This window comes from Misgurnus anguillicaudatus, chromosome 7, assembly GCF_027580225.2.
Source record: "Misgurnus anguillicaudatus chromosome 7, ASM2758022v2, whole genome shotgun sequence".
Taxonomy (NCBI): Eukaryota; Metazoa; Chordata; class Actinopteri; order Cypriniformes; family Cobitidae; genus Misgurnus; species Misgurnus anguillicaudatus.
The window spans coordinates 4,636,046-4,653,121 of NC_073343.2; the positions used below are offsets into that span (position 1 = coordinate 4,636,046).

Here is a 17,076-nt window from a genome sequence, read left to right on the forward strand (position 1 = left end):
AAAAAGCATTTTGGTATAAATCAAGCATTTAAAGGTGGAATGTGTAGTTTTTAGAAGGATCTCTTGACAGAAATGCAAAATAATATACAAAACTATATTATCAGGGGTGTATAAAGACCTTTTTATAATGAACCGTTGTTTTTATTACCTTAGAATGGGACGTTTTTATCTACATACACAGAGGGTCCCCTTACGTGGAAGACGCCAATTTGTGCCACCATGTTTATACAGAAGCCCTTAAGGGACAAACTTTTTTTACTAAGTTGTCTACGTCAATTACATGTTTTTCCAGTGGTGGCTACCATAGCTTCTTAATGCTTTTCAAAAGCGAGGGGTGAGCAGTGGACTGTAAATCACAACCTTACCACTGGATGCCGCTAAAATTTACACACTGCACCTTTAAAGCGAACGGTTTAGTACGTGTGCTTAAAAAGTCTAGAAATTTTATGATGTTATCCTACACTACACAGGGAATAATATGGATTTTTTCCCCAGAAAACTTCTTGCATAAAATAGATTCAAGCACTTTCAATGACCTGCATGTATGTATATTTTCAAAAACTTCCCAGGGCCTTGAATTTTTTCCCCCAGATTCACAAACTTTCAAGGATTTCAAACACACGTGGGAACCCTGTATGCATTCTGATCCGTCTTTTTGCCCCTTTTGAATGCCGGGATGTAATCTGCCCTAATCATCCTCTGTATTTAAACAATCAGCCAATGTCCAATACTGGGAAAAATGCTTTATCTGCCAATACCGATTACAGGCCGATATATTAGTGCATCCCTAATGTACACTAACATAAAATGAGCATGTTGTGACCCAAAAAAGCCATGAAATTCCACTTATTTTTAATAAACCTCTATTATTGAATAATTCCAGACAGTTGAATAAATCATGAGGTGACAAAAACACCTCTTTTGATTTCTGCAATGGTTCCAGTAAACAGTAAATTTTGCTTTGAGTAATTTTTGCAAGAAACCTACAAGTCTGAGGCCCAGCTGAAGAACCAGTTTGCGTGGAAATTTCTTCCCATTTCCCTCAAACTTCTTTTGTAGATCAGTTCCGAATCGATCCATGACCATAAATCTGTATCTGTTGTAAAGATTTTAGGGGAATCATTAGGGTCTAATAAAAACCTTCTTGAATATTTTAATAGGAAATATAGTAAAACTACCTTGTGATTTAAACGGTTCTAAATATCAAAATTATAAAGATTTTGCCTATCTCTTACCACCTTTCTCATGAAAACCAGAGCCCCAATATTTTGGTACTCCCAAATAGTCCATTTTCCTTGACTTCATCCAAGCCACAACTGAAACAACATATACAACATTATTTCGCAAAGCATTGCTCAAAACAGACCTAGTTTTCAAATTAAAATCACATAAAAAATATCACACTAACAGTTAAAAAAAACAGTTACATGAAATCAAACAATAAATTCATAAATAAAGTGTGAAATTATTCAAAACTTTTTCCTCAAACTTGTTCGTGCTCCAAATAATATAAGAGTATTCCTAAGGGACAAAACTGTGACTGTGCCGCAAGGTAATCTGCTAGTGGGACAAATATTTACCAACATTACAATATTTCAATGAATAAAACATGAGCATCCCTTAGTAATATAGCAGTTAATTGTCAAGGGAGACTGACATTTGGATTGTTATTAAATAAAGCGCTATGCGGTGGCCTTAGGGCAGCCATAGGAGCCACCAAAGGCAGAGAGTTACGGTTTGTCTGTCTCCATGAAGCCCTCAATGGCGAGCTCAGAACTTTCTTTAATTAAAAGAGTTGCTCTTCGACTTTTTTCAACCCCACTCATCATGCATATGAGGGTGTATTTGCAGTCATGGGGGCTTACTTAGATCAGGCTTGGCAGCACGCATGTAGAACTTCAGTTCAGAGAACAGAGGACCGTTGTCACTTGGCTCCTGCAAGACATGGTAAAAACAATCGTCAAAAAATAACTGACATTTGAAAAAGTATATCAAATTAAAACAAAGATTTAAGTCAACTCTGTGAAGACAGACACACAATTGAAAATTCATCACCAAAGTAAAGTCTACTCTCATCCATTTATTGCATAAGAATGTGACATGTGAGAGAAAAATTACTCTTTATTTTTAAGTCATTTAATTTAGGGATGCATAACGATTAATCTATAGCAAAGTAAAAGTTTTGTTTACATCATATATGTGTGTGAACTGTGTATAATAATTACTTATTTATAAATATGCACACATGCATGTATAATTTTAAGGGGAATATATATATATATATATATATATATATATATATATATATATATATATATATATATATATATATATTAGGGCGGTCAATAGAAAAAAATTAATCTAGATTAATCGCATGATTTCATGAGTTAAAGGACAAGTTCGGTATTTTACACTTAAAGCCCTGTTTTCAGATTGTTTATGGTGAAATAGAACGGTTTTGACTGAAATTTCGACATATGCGGCTGCCCTGAGAATTTTCGGGTGTTTGTGTTTCTCCTCTCACCATTAAAATGGGTTTAATGGTGCACTGGAACAATCCTTCCTAAAATGCATAAAAACTTTCTTTTACAAAGACGTGAAACTCACCGAGTGGTCAGGGGTGTTCACTGATATGCTCACACAAAAATCGCTGCAAAAGATGCTTTCCAACAGCTGTTTTAGCATTCGTTGTTAACTTGTGGACCTTTTTTTCCAAACGCCTCACACCCGTACATTCTTCCGCTTAGAGCTTGAATAATAGACACTCCAGCCCAGGTGGTGGCGCTAAACTGCCATTGCCAATTGCAAGAATAGAAACAAAGTTCCCGGCGCGGAGTAATACCGTACCTCACAGCACATCTAATACATGTCAATGGAGTTGGCAAAAACTACGATAAAACCTGTTGGAATGCGTATTTTGCAGCGAGTTTTGTGTGAGCATACCAGTGAACACCCCTGACCACTCGGTGAGTTACACCTCAGACGTATAAATAAAAATAAATAAAGACATTTCAGATGTCCAACGAGCATTTAGAGCATTGGATTTGCTAGACGATTTGGTTAATGTTCTTATTTCTATGAAAACCTTTGAATCATTTAGACAGGATCCCATTTGTCTGCGTCTCTGTTCATTCAACTATGGGCTGGACCAAGGGTCAAATAGAAATTGCGTGTTGCGTTAATCGGCGTTAATAAAATTAGTGGCGTTAAAATGAATTTGCGTCAACGCGTTATTAACGCGTTAATTTTTATATATATATATATATAATTATGCATCCCAAATTTAATTACAGTTAATAATGATAATTGAATAACAAACTTTTAACAAATCTGTATAAAACAATATTACATTTAAATTCTAAATGTATATTAGTTTGCAATAAAAAAAGTTTAAAATGCATTAGAAATTAGTTAATTTGCTGAAATATATCTATTGAAAATGTGATGTTATCAGCTTGTTAAAGTTAGGGGGGGCTTACGGACAGGGATTAGACTAGTCCTAAGCCAAAATAAATGTTAGAGGTGTCCAAACTAAAAACAACTTGCACTGACATATCTTAAAATACATCCGTGTCCTTTGTTTTGCCTCAAAATGCACACAAGTAATGTTTTTAGTAAGGCATGTTTGTTTAAACTAGTTATATTTCCTAATTAAACTAAGGCCTAGTCCTGGTTTAAACTAATCCCTGTCCGGGAAACCACTCCTAAATGTTTAAGTTAGAGTTAGTTTTATTTCTATTGTCCTTGTGGTCAAGGTTAATACAAATAAAAAAAAAAAGTAGTAAATGACGCAATTACGTTTTTCACAGTGTAACTAGAGAGTAATTTAAAAAATAATGTTAGCAATGTAATTAGTACTTAATTATTTAATTTTTAATTACTTATTTAATATTTTAATTTAATTTTGAACTCCTTATTTGTTCAGATCAGTTAAATGTCATCACGTTTAAATGCTATGGGGAAGAAAGTACACACTTAATTTGTAAAGTCGAAACAAAAAAAAATCTTTGTACTCAATCCCCATCTGCTAAATGAATAAATGTAAAAAAAAAAGAAACAGTTCTTACCACTTTAATGACATAAGGTGCATCAGCTCCAACAGATCCAGACGAATCCTCATTAGCTAAAAGGATTTATGACAAATCAATTCCAGTAAGGCAACAGAAACAAAGATATTTTACATTTTCTACAGCTTTTAGCGAGATACAGCAGGCCAAAACCTCCTTTCCCAACAGCAGTCCCGAGCTTCCATCTTTTCTTTGCATTATCTGTCAGGACTTCTCCAGGTGGGAAATCTTCAGCCAGTTTCCTTTTAGGTGGAGCTCTTGCTTTTTTCTCTCCATTTGCTTTGGCCTTGGGTGGCATTTCACTGAATGGCTTTAAAGTATCAAACAAGAGAAACACAAAATCCTTTACAACTGTCATGCTTGTAAGCAGGTTTTCACTTGCCCTGCCAACATTTTCACTGGCCGCACCCAAAAAAAGATTTCAGTGTTGCATATTTAAAATAATAATTCAAAAGTTATGCAAGTTTAAAACGTGCAATATATATATATATATATATATATATATATATATATATATATATATATATATATATATATATATATATATATATATATATATATATATTGAATGTAAGGTTTCCCTTTAGGCTTGTTAATATGGTTTAAGATAGATATAACGGATGATAACTAACGTTAGGTATCTAATATTAAGAAGAACACGTCAAACTTCACCTGACACGAAGGCGAATAACTATCATCTTCCTATATATAACTATATTTTAACTATATAGTATATATACATTTCTATCCCCATAACTAGTAACAAATACGTAGACTTCTCACTCCTCGTGCTAACACTAAACAACTAACACATTATAAACACTGACACAATGTGTCCAATCTTGAATGACGTTTATGCACCCAGTTTCACTTTGCGAATTGTCAAACCGGTAGTTTCATTTTTACAGATAATCGCATACATTAAGAGCCGTTTGTGGGGTTTTCCATCTATTTATTAGGAGTCATGCAACACTGTTCGATGCCTAAGAAGATTATCACTTGCAGTGACACTGAATTGTTATTGATATTTTGGTAGAAAGCCCGCACTCATACATTTCAACTGGCGGTGCTAGCCGCGTTAGCTGCCTCATTACGTCTTGTTATGGACATAACATAATCGCTTATCTTTATAATCGGCTATAAATACACATGCTTTATCACGATTCCTTATCTAATTCGACTTAGAAGTTTCAACAAACCTTTTCGCGGGTGACCGGTAGATTGTTACAGCTCTGTCTCCAAAGTTCCCGCAAAACTGCGCTTCAGTGTGACGGGCAACCCATGTGATTGGTCAGGAAAAGGATTGCGAACTTCCGGGGTTCGCAATGGATGATGGGATACGTAGTTTTGTGATGTTTTCCACTCAAAGAGCGTATGTGTTTTATTTTAAGCTTTGTTGCTTTTATATAAGCAACGAACGTGTATTATTATAATGTTTTAACTTTTTTAGATCATCTCAATTTTAATATTTGATCTCTTTTATTAACTTTACTGATGAGTAGGTTCTGGTACAACTGCAGGTTTAGCCTACATTAAACAATTGTTAGTAGAAAATGTTAATAGAGACCGATGTTTCGTGAAAACTGGGACTGAATTGAACAAAAGTGTTAAGTTTAAGTGTCATTTAAAAATGTATATAAGTTCATTATAAATTACGGAAGCCTGGTTTACAGACTGTAAACATGTCATGATTTACCACCCTGCTGAAAAAAAACAGCATAGGATACCAGCAAGACCAGCATATGTTGTGTTTTGGTGCTGGTTTGCTAGTGAACACCAGCTAAACCAGCATTAGCACCAGCTAGCTCACCAAACCAGCATTAGCACCAGCTAAACCAGCACCAAACTAGCATTAGCACCAGCATCCCATGCTGGTCATACCAGCAAGACCAGCATTGGTGCTGGTATGCTGGTGTCCACCAGCTAAACCAGCATAGACCAGCATAATTCCCATGCTGGTTTGATGCTGTTTTTTTCAGCAGGGCATGCATTCATGTACCAGTAGCCTATAGGCTATTTCATGTAAAGTAGGTATACTTACTTTTGTACAGTATGTGTATTTGTAACTTTTAGTTACAAATGTTTAGGCTGTGTTTATCAGTGTGCATATTTGATGTCGGCTTATGTAGAATAATACTTGCGCTGAGAGGCACGTAGTTCATAAATAATTTACTATGTAGTATCCTGTGACTGGTTTGTAGAAGTGCTGCAAGTTTAAGTTTCCTACTGTTAGTAACTATTGGACTACAGATGAAAAACACAATTTTCACAAGTTGATTTTGGGAGACATTTATTTGGAGGACATTCACTTATTTAATCAAGAACTGATTAGAGTATCTGTAGAAATTATGGATGCATAGGGATGAATGACAGCTCAGAGGATCTGGCTTGTCTCTTACACCGTAGGAAGCCTACTGGACCAGTTCAGATCAGAGCTCTGTATTCATGGACATTTTGGTTGATCAACTTTGTGACATCACTTAAAGCAAAAGTATGACAGGTCACTCAGAGGAAGAGGCAGCATCTCTGTCTATGAAGCAGTGTAGAGAAAAACGCGTATCATTTCCCCCAGATGAGGAGATGGTGTCGGCTTTTGTGGAGAGTGAGGTTGAGCTTCGAGGAGGTGAGCTGGTGTAACCTGCAATGTTAAGCTGGTGTCATTTTTTTCATTTATTCATTTAAGTTACAGTAACAAAATATCAAGAAACAATGTTATGTTATAAAATAGTTTGAAAACCATTGTAACCATAATGAAGATCTTTCGTATTCACAGTTTAGATTAAATGATAATTAGTTTATAAAATAAAGCCATGTTGATTGTCTGAATATGTGCAATTTAAATGGACATTCCACTTTTTTTAAATATACTAATTTTTCAGCTCCCACAGTTAAACATTTAATTTTACCGTTTTGGAATCCATTCAGCAGATCTCCGGGTCTGGCACGATCACTTTTAGCATAGCTTAGCACAATTCATTGAATCTGATTAGACCCTTAGCATCGTGCTAAATTTATATGAAGGTGCTCTACTATGACCGCCAAAAAAATTAAAAGTTGTGATTTTCTAGGCTGATATGGCTAGGAACTATACTCTTATTCTGGCGTAACAATCAAGGACGCTGCAGCTGTAACATGGTTGCAGGAGGTGCAATGTTGTTACGCACTGCCCGAAAATAATCCCCTGCCATTGAAAGTTACTAAGGGGGCAATTTTCGGCTGCTCCGTAATATCATTGCGCCTCCAGTAGCCATGTTTCAGCTGCAACATGGCTGTCACAACTTTTAATTTTCTGTCGGTCTTAGTACACGTTGTAACTACAGAAGAGTCACGTTTTAAATAGGAAAAATATCAAAACTCTTTGGTTATTTTTTAGCACAATGCTAATGGTCTAATCAGATTCAATGGATTGTGCTAAGCTATGCTAAAAGTGATAGCGCCAGACCCGGAAATCAGCTGAATGGATTCCAAAACAGTAAAATCAAATGTTTAACTCTATGGGAGCTGGACAATGAATATATTTTAAAAATAAAAGTGGAATGTCCCTTTAATAGTCTAATATATCTGGCTATTTTTAAGTTTAAGGTTGTACGCAAGTACACACGAACTGAAGGTAGTTCGTTGTCAAACAATTGCTGATAGCAAATAAAATCCCGTTCTAAATATGGTTTTAATATTGTAATATTTGTTTTCTTTTAGCTGAGAGCCTTACTTTAACAGATGTAATCCTGGCCTATATGCAGAGCTGTGAAAAACACAACGTGCCACCAAACCCAAAAGCTCTTGATCAATTAAAGGTACAGTGGAGATGCATGCATTTAAACCAATGATATATAAGAACTGGATTGCTGGTGACATTATGACGTTTAACCATATTGATATAGCTACACACATACTACCTTCTATATTCAAAGTTTTATATTTAAGGTCTGCTTGTACCACCATCCTTCATACCCGCTTGCCCCCTGCAGGGTCTCACACATACTGTAATTGGTTATGTATTGGCAATAAACATTAGAAATGTCTGCGGTACTGATTACTCTAGAAAGTTGTCCTTAAAACTTTTTTATTGATATGCAACAGATATCAGTATGGTTGCTCAGTGGCTTCACCTGCTATTATTTTAAAATTCAGCAGCAATCCAGTAATATATAGAAATCAGTGATTAAAACACACAGCACACCTCTCGCTTTGATTTCTTCCTAATATTAGCTTATTTATGCAGAAGATTTGGTTTGAGATTGCTATGTGTAATGAAAACATTGTTTTGTGAAAATAACTTTGAAATGAAAAGAAGAAAATGATGAAAAGAAGTTGAAAAGAAAACATTTTAATCCGTCTTAGCGAGCAGGTTAATTAGCCACCCGTACTTTATTGAACTAGGAAAGCAATACAATAACAAATAGGTAAATGAAAGGGAATGAGAGTCAAATACACTCAGGCACGCGCAAAAACACACATGCATGCATAATTCAAGCTCTGCATTTATTTTATTTTGACCAGCGACGTTAAGAGCATCAGTTTCTCTTCTGCATAAATTTACGATTAGATCAAGGAGAATTATTTGTGGAAAATTAGAGACTTAGCAGTGCTTACATTAAACACACTCTCGGCATTATCTCCTCGCTGCTAATGAACCCGACTGCGTTTGAAAAGAATGTAGGTGGTCCCTCTAAAAGAGTGAAATATGTACGGTTAAGCAGCAGCTAAAAGGAAGGATATTTAGTCGAGGACTGCATTTGAATTTGTAATAAGTGAATGCTAAATGAAATTCGCATCTTAAAGAGCATATTTATCAAATTAGGTAATTTTTTTCCAGGCAGGACGGTCCCTCGAGGACGGCTGTTGAAAAATATTTAAAGCCTTTTATTGTACCCAGGGGCCTTTCTTCTTTCTTTGAAAATTTTTAAAGGGGCAAATACAGTTTCGCTTTTGGTTAAGTCTTCCCAGAAATGGTAAACAAACAAAGTGAAAGACCCCAGGCCCCTGCAATTCATCCCAGGCTAAATGCTTCAACTATTATCATCACCTTTTTTTTGTTTAGCATCTAGCTAAGCTCAGTTTCTGAGTTTTCCTTTTTGCGAGATTTCCACGTCCACTCTTGTTTTTTAGTCATTGAACACACAGAAAGTTCTTGATACAAGTTATTATCCCAGGGGCTTGTAAATGTAACGTTTGTTGAAGAAGTGTCACCGCCATTGAAGTGCAAATCCTACATCCTAACAGGACGTAGCAAAAAGAAAAGACTTAAACCCATACCGTATGAGCGCTTGCCACAGAAGCCCCATCAAACGTTTCGGCATTTCACACCTCCCTGCAGGATAAGGCATAGATTTTGTGAGAAGTTTGTATTTCAGAGTGAACCATCCTCCCATAAGATATATCCAGCAACACGGTGCTCTCCTAAAACATCCATGCATCCAAAACTTAGCGTTCAATATTTATCAGAAATAGTGCAGTATGTCCTACTCCTATATGGAGTAAAATTTCATAATCTCTCATGTCTTAACATATATAAATAACTTTTTATATCTTTAATGTCCACTGCACTCTTTAACCCATTTGCGCCTGATGGTACGTGCACCGGTGGTAGATGTAATGTTTCCGCGCAGCATCAGGCACAAATGGGTTAAACTGCATGGGTATGATCTTTTTATTTACGGCATGGAATGGGAATGTATTCATTCCCCAGCTGTCCGGTGAGCCAGTCTTTTAGTCATTATCCATGTAGCCACGTGTTTGGTTGGGCTGTTATTCATCATTTTTCCTGTGACATCCACCAACTGTTCTATTAAAAGTAAAAATAATAAAAAAATAATATCAACAAAAATTGTGTACATTTTCATTTTGTTAATGATAAATTAAGTTATTAATTTTGTCTGTGCTCTTTCTAGACACTGCAGGTTTAATTGCTAATTGTTAACTGGGAATGAATATATTTGCATATTAATTAGATCCCAATTTACATTTTTAATTTGCCGCCTTCAAAGGGTGCGAGATAAAAGGTCGTGTTATTTTAAATAATTTATCCTTTATTGCAGAAAAGATGCTGAAAGGAAAATGTGCAGGCGATTTTAAACCCTGAGAGCTTTTACTGTATAAAATGTTTCGAAATAATTTTTTCAACTAATTAAATGAGAAATATACGGTTGCAAATACAAAGCCACCCAGACTGCCGAGTGCTGGAGTTGGTCTCCAGGAGTTTTTATACGAAGAATGGCAAATGCACTTGAGATGGTGCCTGTGGAAGTCAAGTTTATAAGCTGTGTCCCGTTCTGCCTGGAGGAAGCGAAGCTCTCTTTTTATCACTTCATTTTGTCCTCTCCCACCTGGCACATCAATACATTTTGTACTTTGTCATTTCATTTTCCTCAATACACAGCACAGAACATTGCTTAGCTGCGAAGGGCTTCAGAAGTTTCCACATTTATTAAGATGGAAAACATCAAACAAAAAAAGGAGAGGTACAAATCCATGGCCCTAAGTCATCTTTGTCGAGACTTTCTTTCAGAATAATATTAAACCGTGAGAGTGTTCGCACATTGAAATGCTTAATTTGTTTTGCTCTAAACACAAAATCCCATATGACGTCCTGTTCATGTTTACAGCAGGTTGACTGAGGGACTTCATCAGTCCGTTGCTTGATAGATGCTAACTGCCATCTGCTAGCTACAGTCTAGCGGCTAAGATTGCCAGATTGAGCTGAAATTATATTTGCTGTGACGTACTTGAAAATCAACGTAAACTGTTCGTTGTCACTTTGAAATACTGATTATTGCAGTTGGTTTAAGGTGTATTGTTAGGCTAACAATTTACATTAAATGGACCATGTCGATGTTATACGTAATACAAAAATTACAAGTTATTGTTAATTAGTTTGTTGCAGGCAATCTCCATTAGACTGGCTTTGCTAAATAGGCATTGCTGCACTAATGACCTCCATTGCTCAAGACCATTGGGGTTGTTGTGAGTCCCTCTATAACTACGGGCCACTTAAAACATCTGGTTGCAAATAGTGCATTTGCAAAATTGCATTGATACCTTTTTTTGCAGTGTGTTAAGTTTGGGATTGGTTTGCGGTTACATCAATGGGTATAGTGGTTTTCACTATATTCAGTCAGATACTTTATGTAAATAGACACTTACATATTTTATTTTATACTGGATTTGCATTGTGCACTGAATGAAGACCATTGCGTCTTTATGTTTTGACACATTTATGTCAATGATAAAGGCAGCGATATTCTCACTTTGAAAGATCTGCTAAAATGAAACCTGTGTGAGCTGTCATAAACATGACAGAAATTCATAATTCACTCAGTGTGAATATGCCGTTACTGGAAATGACTGGAATTCATTTATTTACCTATCAGCTTGTGTGTATGTATGTTTGATCTTGATTTACAAAGTCTCTCTTTTGCTCTCTCTTACATGCAGCAAATAAACTGTGTTACTGACCGAGCCAGGTGTCTTGACCTATCAGGTAAGGGCAATAATTTTTTGTTTACTATTTTTTATAATTTCTCTTAACCAGCCTCATCTAGTGGGAATTTGTATATATTTTATGAGTTGGCTAATTCGTATGAATCATACAAATATGCAAAACAATAATGAGCCCCAAACCTAACCCCCTAGCGCCACAAGGGGCAAAAGCAAATCGAACAAAAACTTACGAATGTGGTCATATGAATTCATACAAACTATCCATCTAGTAAAATACATATGCATTGCAATGAGATTGTATTGGACTAGCAAAACCCTACAATTTTACCACCAGTTTATGACATCTCGAGTAAGATGTCAATAAACCTTTAAGACAGGGGTACCCAAACGTTTCCTACCAAGGGCCAGAAATCAAATTTTGAAAATCAAAATGCTGAAAGTAAATTTTGCTGTGTTATATTAAAATTAAAGTTGCCCTGACCCCTGAGTCTCCTAATTTATAATTTTCTAATATTTAAAAAAATAAATAAGCAAACATTACTCTGTATGCATAAGTAATGCAGTTTATTTTCAAAGATAACTGTTGTAGAAAAACAAATAATTTTAAATTTACTTTTGTCTGTGTACTACTGCCTCAACCTCTCCATTATTAGCCTATAGTACCCGAGTTTGTTGAGTTTTCGAGATGCATGCTATACACCTTCATGCACCTTCATGAAGTATTCATGTACATTAAAAAAAATGATTCACTTTAATTCCTTGCATTTAATTTCAATTTACATTTTTGTAATGTACAAATTAAACAAAAAAAATACATTTTAGAAAATATGAACATCCTATCCTACAATATCCTTTTTCCTGGCCAAATTAAAGGTCATTGCGGGCCCTAGTTTGGGTACCTCTGCTTTAAAGGAAAACACCACCGTTTTTCAACATTTTACTATGTTCTTACCTCAACTTAGATAAATTAATACATACCAATCTTTTCAATGCGTGCACTTAATCTTTCAACTGCGCGTTGTGAATGTGTTAGCATTTAGCCTAGCCCCATTCATTCCTTAGGATCCAAACAGGGATGAATTTAAAATCCACCAAACACTTCCATGTTTTTCCTATTTAAAGACTGTTACATGAGTAGTTACAAGAGTAAGTATGGTGGCACAAAATAAAACGTGGCAACTTTTTAAGCTGATAAAAAATGAGAACTATATTGTATGGTGGAGGAGCACTTAGTTTGCAGCACTTTGACCCCGGGCGCAGCAACATCATCACTCCCCCCCTCGCTCAAACATCCGTCAAAATTACTGCGCTCGAGGTCAAAGTGCTGCAAACTTAGTGCTAAGAACATAGTAAAATATTGAAAAACTGTGATGTTTTCCTTTAAGAAGTAAACAATTCTTTAACAAGCGGTTTTAAAGCAAAACATTTACTTTAATATGAAGCTGGGTGTTTAATGTTTAGAAAAGCATAATCTTAGAAAAAAATAAAAAACGCGAAGTATTGGTATTGTCTGTTTTATAAATTACAGGCAATTCTGTATGGAGCTGTATGTGGATTTCGTACACTCAAATGTAGATCTCTCTCTCAAAAAAAAAAAAAAAAAAAATGGTACAGAAGCTGTCACTGGGCCGGTACACTCTTAGAACGAATGTGTTAAAATGTGTTGTCCCAGAATCCACCCATCTCTGTGTTAAAATTTAAACAACACATTTTGTGTTACTTTTAACACAACTTGTGTTATATTTATACACAAAATCAACACAAAATGACACATAATGTGTTATGGACCTGTTCTACGTCATGTTTGTGCTATAATGAACTTTCAAAATCATCTAAAAAATTATGCATTATTAATCTAATAGAGTATTAAACATTATGAATTTTTAATGGTTTCACGCATTAAACAAGAAAGTTAACTATGAATAGTTTATTTTAACAGTTTATTGTGTAGTACAAAATATAAGTTGCTTTAGGTGTGCTGTATACTGTTGCAATTAATTTTGGCTGTTGTAATATAGTGCCTCTGAATTATTATTTTAAACAGATTTTATAGTTGTTTAGACCTAGAAAGCCAGTAGCTTAAATCCCTGAAGTGTGGATCGACCCAGACACAGGCTTACTTTCCAAGCTACCACACTTTGATAAGATCAGAACTTTGACAAGCATGTTAATTGAAATGTACATTGCGATGCTGAAGGGCATTAGTTTGGGATTAAACCGCTGTCCCTTTGATGACTGGAACAGCAGTTATTGATACCAGCGAGAGTGAGATTGAAGCGCGGGTCAGCGTGTACGGGCCCTGTCACGCACTGATGACATCTAACTCCTAGTCTCTGTGCCATTATCTGCACATGGCAGAGGGGATTAGAAAAATGGGATTTCTGATCTCCCCCTTCCTATGGTACAGTTAAGTGATTATTGTTAAAAAAAATTACAAATGATTATGCTAATGATGAATAAATTATTATCTCCCCAACATGCAGCCTTGAGCGATCTGGCGTCCCCCCGACCAGGAAGATAAGAGTTTATGAGGGGAAGGGGGGCTGTGCAACGCGTATCTAATATAGACGGACTGCTGTGGCCATCAAAGTATTTCTCAGGGCTTTGTTTAAAAGTCATCTGTTCCCGCATAATCAGTGGCGCTTTGATTGTCTCCTCCTCAGAAGGGAGGGGATCGCATCATGTGTCTAATATGTGGAGGGGATGAGATTTGGTGTTTTGTGGTGTAGCGCTATGCCAAATGTGTTGCAGCACTTTGACACTCGGTCGAGTAAGGGGCACCCAAAGTGTAAAGTGTGGTATCTCAATTTTGATTGCTTTTCCAGGTGAACGGTTAGATTATTGCTCCTGTGAGTCTCTCGAAGAGATCCTAAAATCAGTGCAATTTGATTTTATCAGTCTGCGGGGGGCTGAGCTGGAAGAAAATGTAAGTGCACGTTTGTGATGAACATTTAAATGTAAAACTCCAAATCGACATCAAAAAGAAATAGACTTATAGTGCCATTGTATGTAATGATACCTATAGCCTGTAATTTGATCAAAATCGTTTCGGTATATAATTGATTTAAAGTTCTCTTCATGTATTAATATTGATTTCTTTCTCAAGGGAGCGTCATCTTTGCTGGATATGTTTCTCTACTATGACTCTGCTACACACCTTGATGTGTCCTCAAATTCAGGCTTGGGGTTCTCGGGTTGGCTGTCACTGTCACACCTTCTCAAACAGGTAGAGTTTGAATATGTCCACGCTGTTTGCACATTTTGGGCCCTATTTTAACGATCTAAGCGCATTGTCTAAAGCGCACAGCCTAAATGGGCGTGTCTGATGCCACTTTTGCTAATTTAATGAAAATGGAAAAATGGTTTGTGCGCCAAGCGCACAGTCGAAAAGGGTTGTTCATATTCTCCTAATGAGTAATGGGTGTGTTTTGGTCGTAACGTGCAATAAACCAATGAGAGTCTTATCTCTCATCCCTTTTAAAAGCCAGTTGCGCTGGCGCTATGTCTAACCCCTAAGATGACCGACTATGTAAACTGAAAAAATAAGCGGATGAAGAAGACCCCCAGTTTAAGAATAATGTTAAAAAAATATAAATAAAAAATATATTTTATTTTTTTGGATTAAAACCTTTAAAAGCCTTTTTCTTTCAGTCATGGAAGTAAAAATAGCAGGCTTTTAATTGCTGTAAATGTATTGATAGCCTACATAATCATTGTAATCTCATAAAATAATTTGCAAATATGCAAGAAAAGGTTTGTACTCTAAAAATACAAACAAGAGATAAAGAATTTACCAACGTGCGGAGAGCCAAAGCGTTTCAGCACTTGGACAGCGACATGTTTTTTTTAAAAAAAGCATTACTTAAAATGTTTCTCATCTCATCATATCCACAGTTACAAAGTCATCATATACAATAAATCCGTAGCATTTTTTTTAAACATTTAAAAATAGGTGCATTTGTTTAAAGCAAAGCATTTAATTACTTACCAGGCTACAGGTAAAACAGCTCTTTACGCCTTCTAACGTCTCATAATCGGTCCTCATTTATGTCCAAGAGACTCAATAATAATCTTCATTTCAATCTTTTAATCGTTCATATTTAAAAGTGTTTTTGTGCTGCTGCGCATTCATGTGTGTGATAAGCAAACCCGCGTTGTTGTCCTGTTTATAGGCGCATATTATTAACACGCTCTTTAAATAACAAAAAACATATTGCGCCATTGACTTTAGACTTTAGAACAGGTTTTTGTTGGTCAATGGCGTAGTCTATTTTAGTTGCCTCAAAATAGCAACGTGCAAACGATGCACCTGAACACACCTCGTTTTCAGACCAGTGCGCAAATGCATTTGCTATTTAAGCTTTTTTTGGCCATTTTTGCCTTTATTCGATAGACAGTAATTAAGGAGATGACAGGAAAGTATAGGGCGAAGAGAGGAGTATGGGATTGGCAAAGGACCTCAAGCCGGGATTCGAACTCGGGTCGCCAGAAGCTCGTCTGCACCATGTGTCGAAGCACCGTTCACTACACAATAGGCTCCGATATGCCTTCGCTATTTAAACAACATTGCGCTAAACATGAAAATGATAATTGCCCTGGGTTGAAACTAGCAGAAGACACTTCCGTCGTGCATTGCGCTGCATTGCGCCGGGTGTATGATAGAGCCCATAATCATACTGCCCAACAGGCTGGGTCCTAAGTAATTCAGTTGGAATATATTATCTGCTGCTCTTTTTGTGTTTTTACCTTTTATTAGCAAGAACAGCATGGAGTACAAACCGATATCTCATAGTGCTATTTAGATTAAATTATTGAGCATCAAAGATACAGTAAAAACGTCCACACTGCTGAATGACGCCATGTTCACACTTTGATTTTAATAGATATGATTATAGTCAGCGTAAATTCCTGACAATATATGTTAATTTAACAAGAACTCTAGATGAAAGACCACATCACCTCATGGTGACTTCAATGGTAAAACCAAAGGCACGCTCTCAGGCGGTATTATACAAGATCAATCAGAAACCCAAGAAAGGGAAAGAAGAAAAAATCTGGACACATTTGAAGTGGTGGACTAAAGGATAAAACTCAGGAATGGCCCGCAGATCTTGCAGGAACCTCGCGTCAGGATTGTTTTTCCAGTTTTGACGTTTCTCTTTTTTAAGACAGGGCGGTTTTTGATGAGACAGTGAGGACGGTCCGCACTGAGGGCAGAATAGGGCCTCTCTCTCTCTTTCTCTATCTCTCTGTTTCTGATGGCTTGCTGTCTGGTCTCTTCAGAGTCGATGCCTGTGGAGGCTGGATGCTTGCAACATGCCCATGGTGGACTTTGCTGCACAGACCTTGTCAAAAGCCCTTCTCACCAGCAGGCTGACAGTGCTACACCTTGAAAACACCCGCCTGAGCGGCAAACCCCTCTTCACACTTGGTATGCCCAGCACACGGCACCCACTCCAAGTGCATGCAAGTTAACACAGGAAGAAAGTTTGGGTGCTCATGGCTAGAGAATATGACCCGGTGCTGTGAAATGCTAATGATGTTGGCAGATGCATTGTGGGAAATGAGG

The 17,076-nt window shown here is 36.5% G+C and overlaps 2 protein-coding genes across 3 annotated transcripts in view; one reads left to right on the forward strand and one right to left on the reverse strand.

Moving 5' to 3' along the window:
* vrk1 (VRK serine/threonine kinase 1) overlaps positions 1-5,406 on the reverse strand; it is a 30,960-nt gene extending 25,554 nt beyond the window's left edge. The window contains exons 1-6 of the mRNA XM_073869291.1: positions 5,267-5,406; positions 4,196-4,377; positions 4,068-4,119; positions 1,866-1,935; positions 1,226-1,316; positions 988-1,093 (exon numbers count right to left, since the gene is read on the reverse strand). Coding sequence (XP_073725392.1) covers positions 988-1,093; positions 1,226-1,316; positions 1,866-1,935; positions 4,068-4,119; positions 4,196-4,365 — 489 coding nt within the window. The 5' untranslated portion in view covers positions 4,366-4,377; positions 5,267-5,406. The remainder of the gene's footprint in view (positions 1-987; positions 1,094-1,225; positions 1,317-1,865; positions 1,936-4,067; positions 4,120-4,195; positions 4,378-5,266) is intronic.
* The window catches only part of LOC129418142 (protein phosphatase 1 regulatory subunit 37), a 62,319-nt gene continuing 50,553 nt past the window's right edge, over positions 5,311-17,076 (forward strand). For both annotated transcript variants that reach the window (XM_055173065.2, XM_055173066.2), the window contains exons 1-7: positions 5,311-5,439; positions 6,478-6,690; positions 7,764-7,861; positions 11,502-11,547; positions 14,333-14,433; positions 14,614-14,733; positions 16,791-16,938. In XM_055173065.2, the coding sequence (XP_055029040.2) occupies positions 6,561-6,690; positions 7,764-7,861; positions 11,502-11,547; positions 14,333-14,433; positions 14,614-14,733; positions 16,791-16,938 (643 nt within the window). In that variant the 5' untranslated portion in view covers positions 5,311-5,439; positions 6,478-6,560. The remainder of the gene's footprint in view (positions 5,440-6,477; positions 6,691-7,763; positions 7,862-11,501; positions 11,548-14,332; positions 14,434-14,613; positions 14,734-16,790; positions 16,939-17,076) is intronic.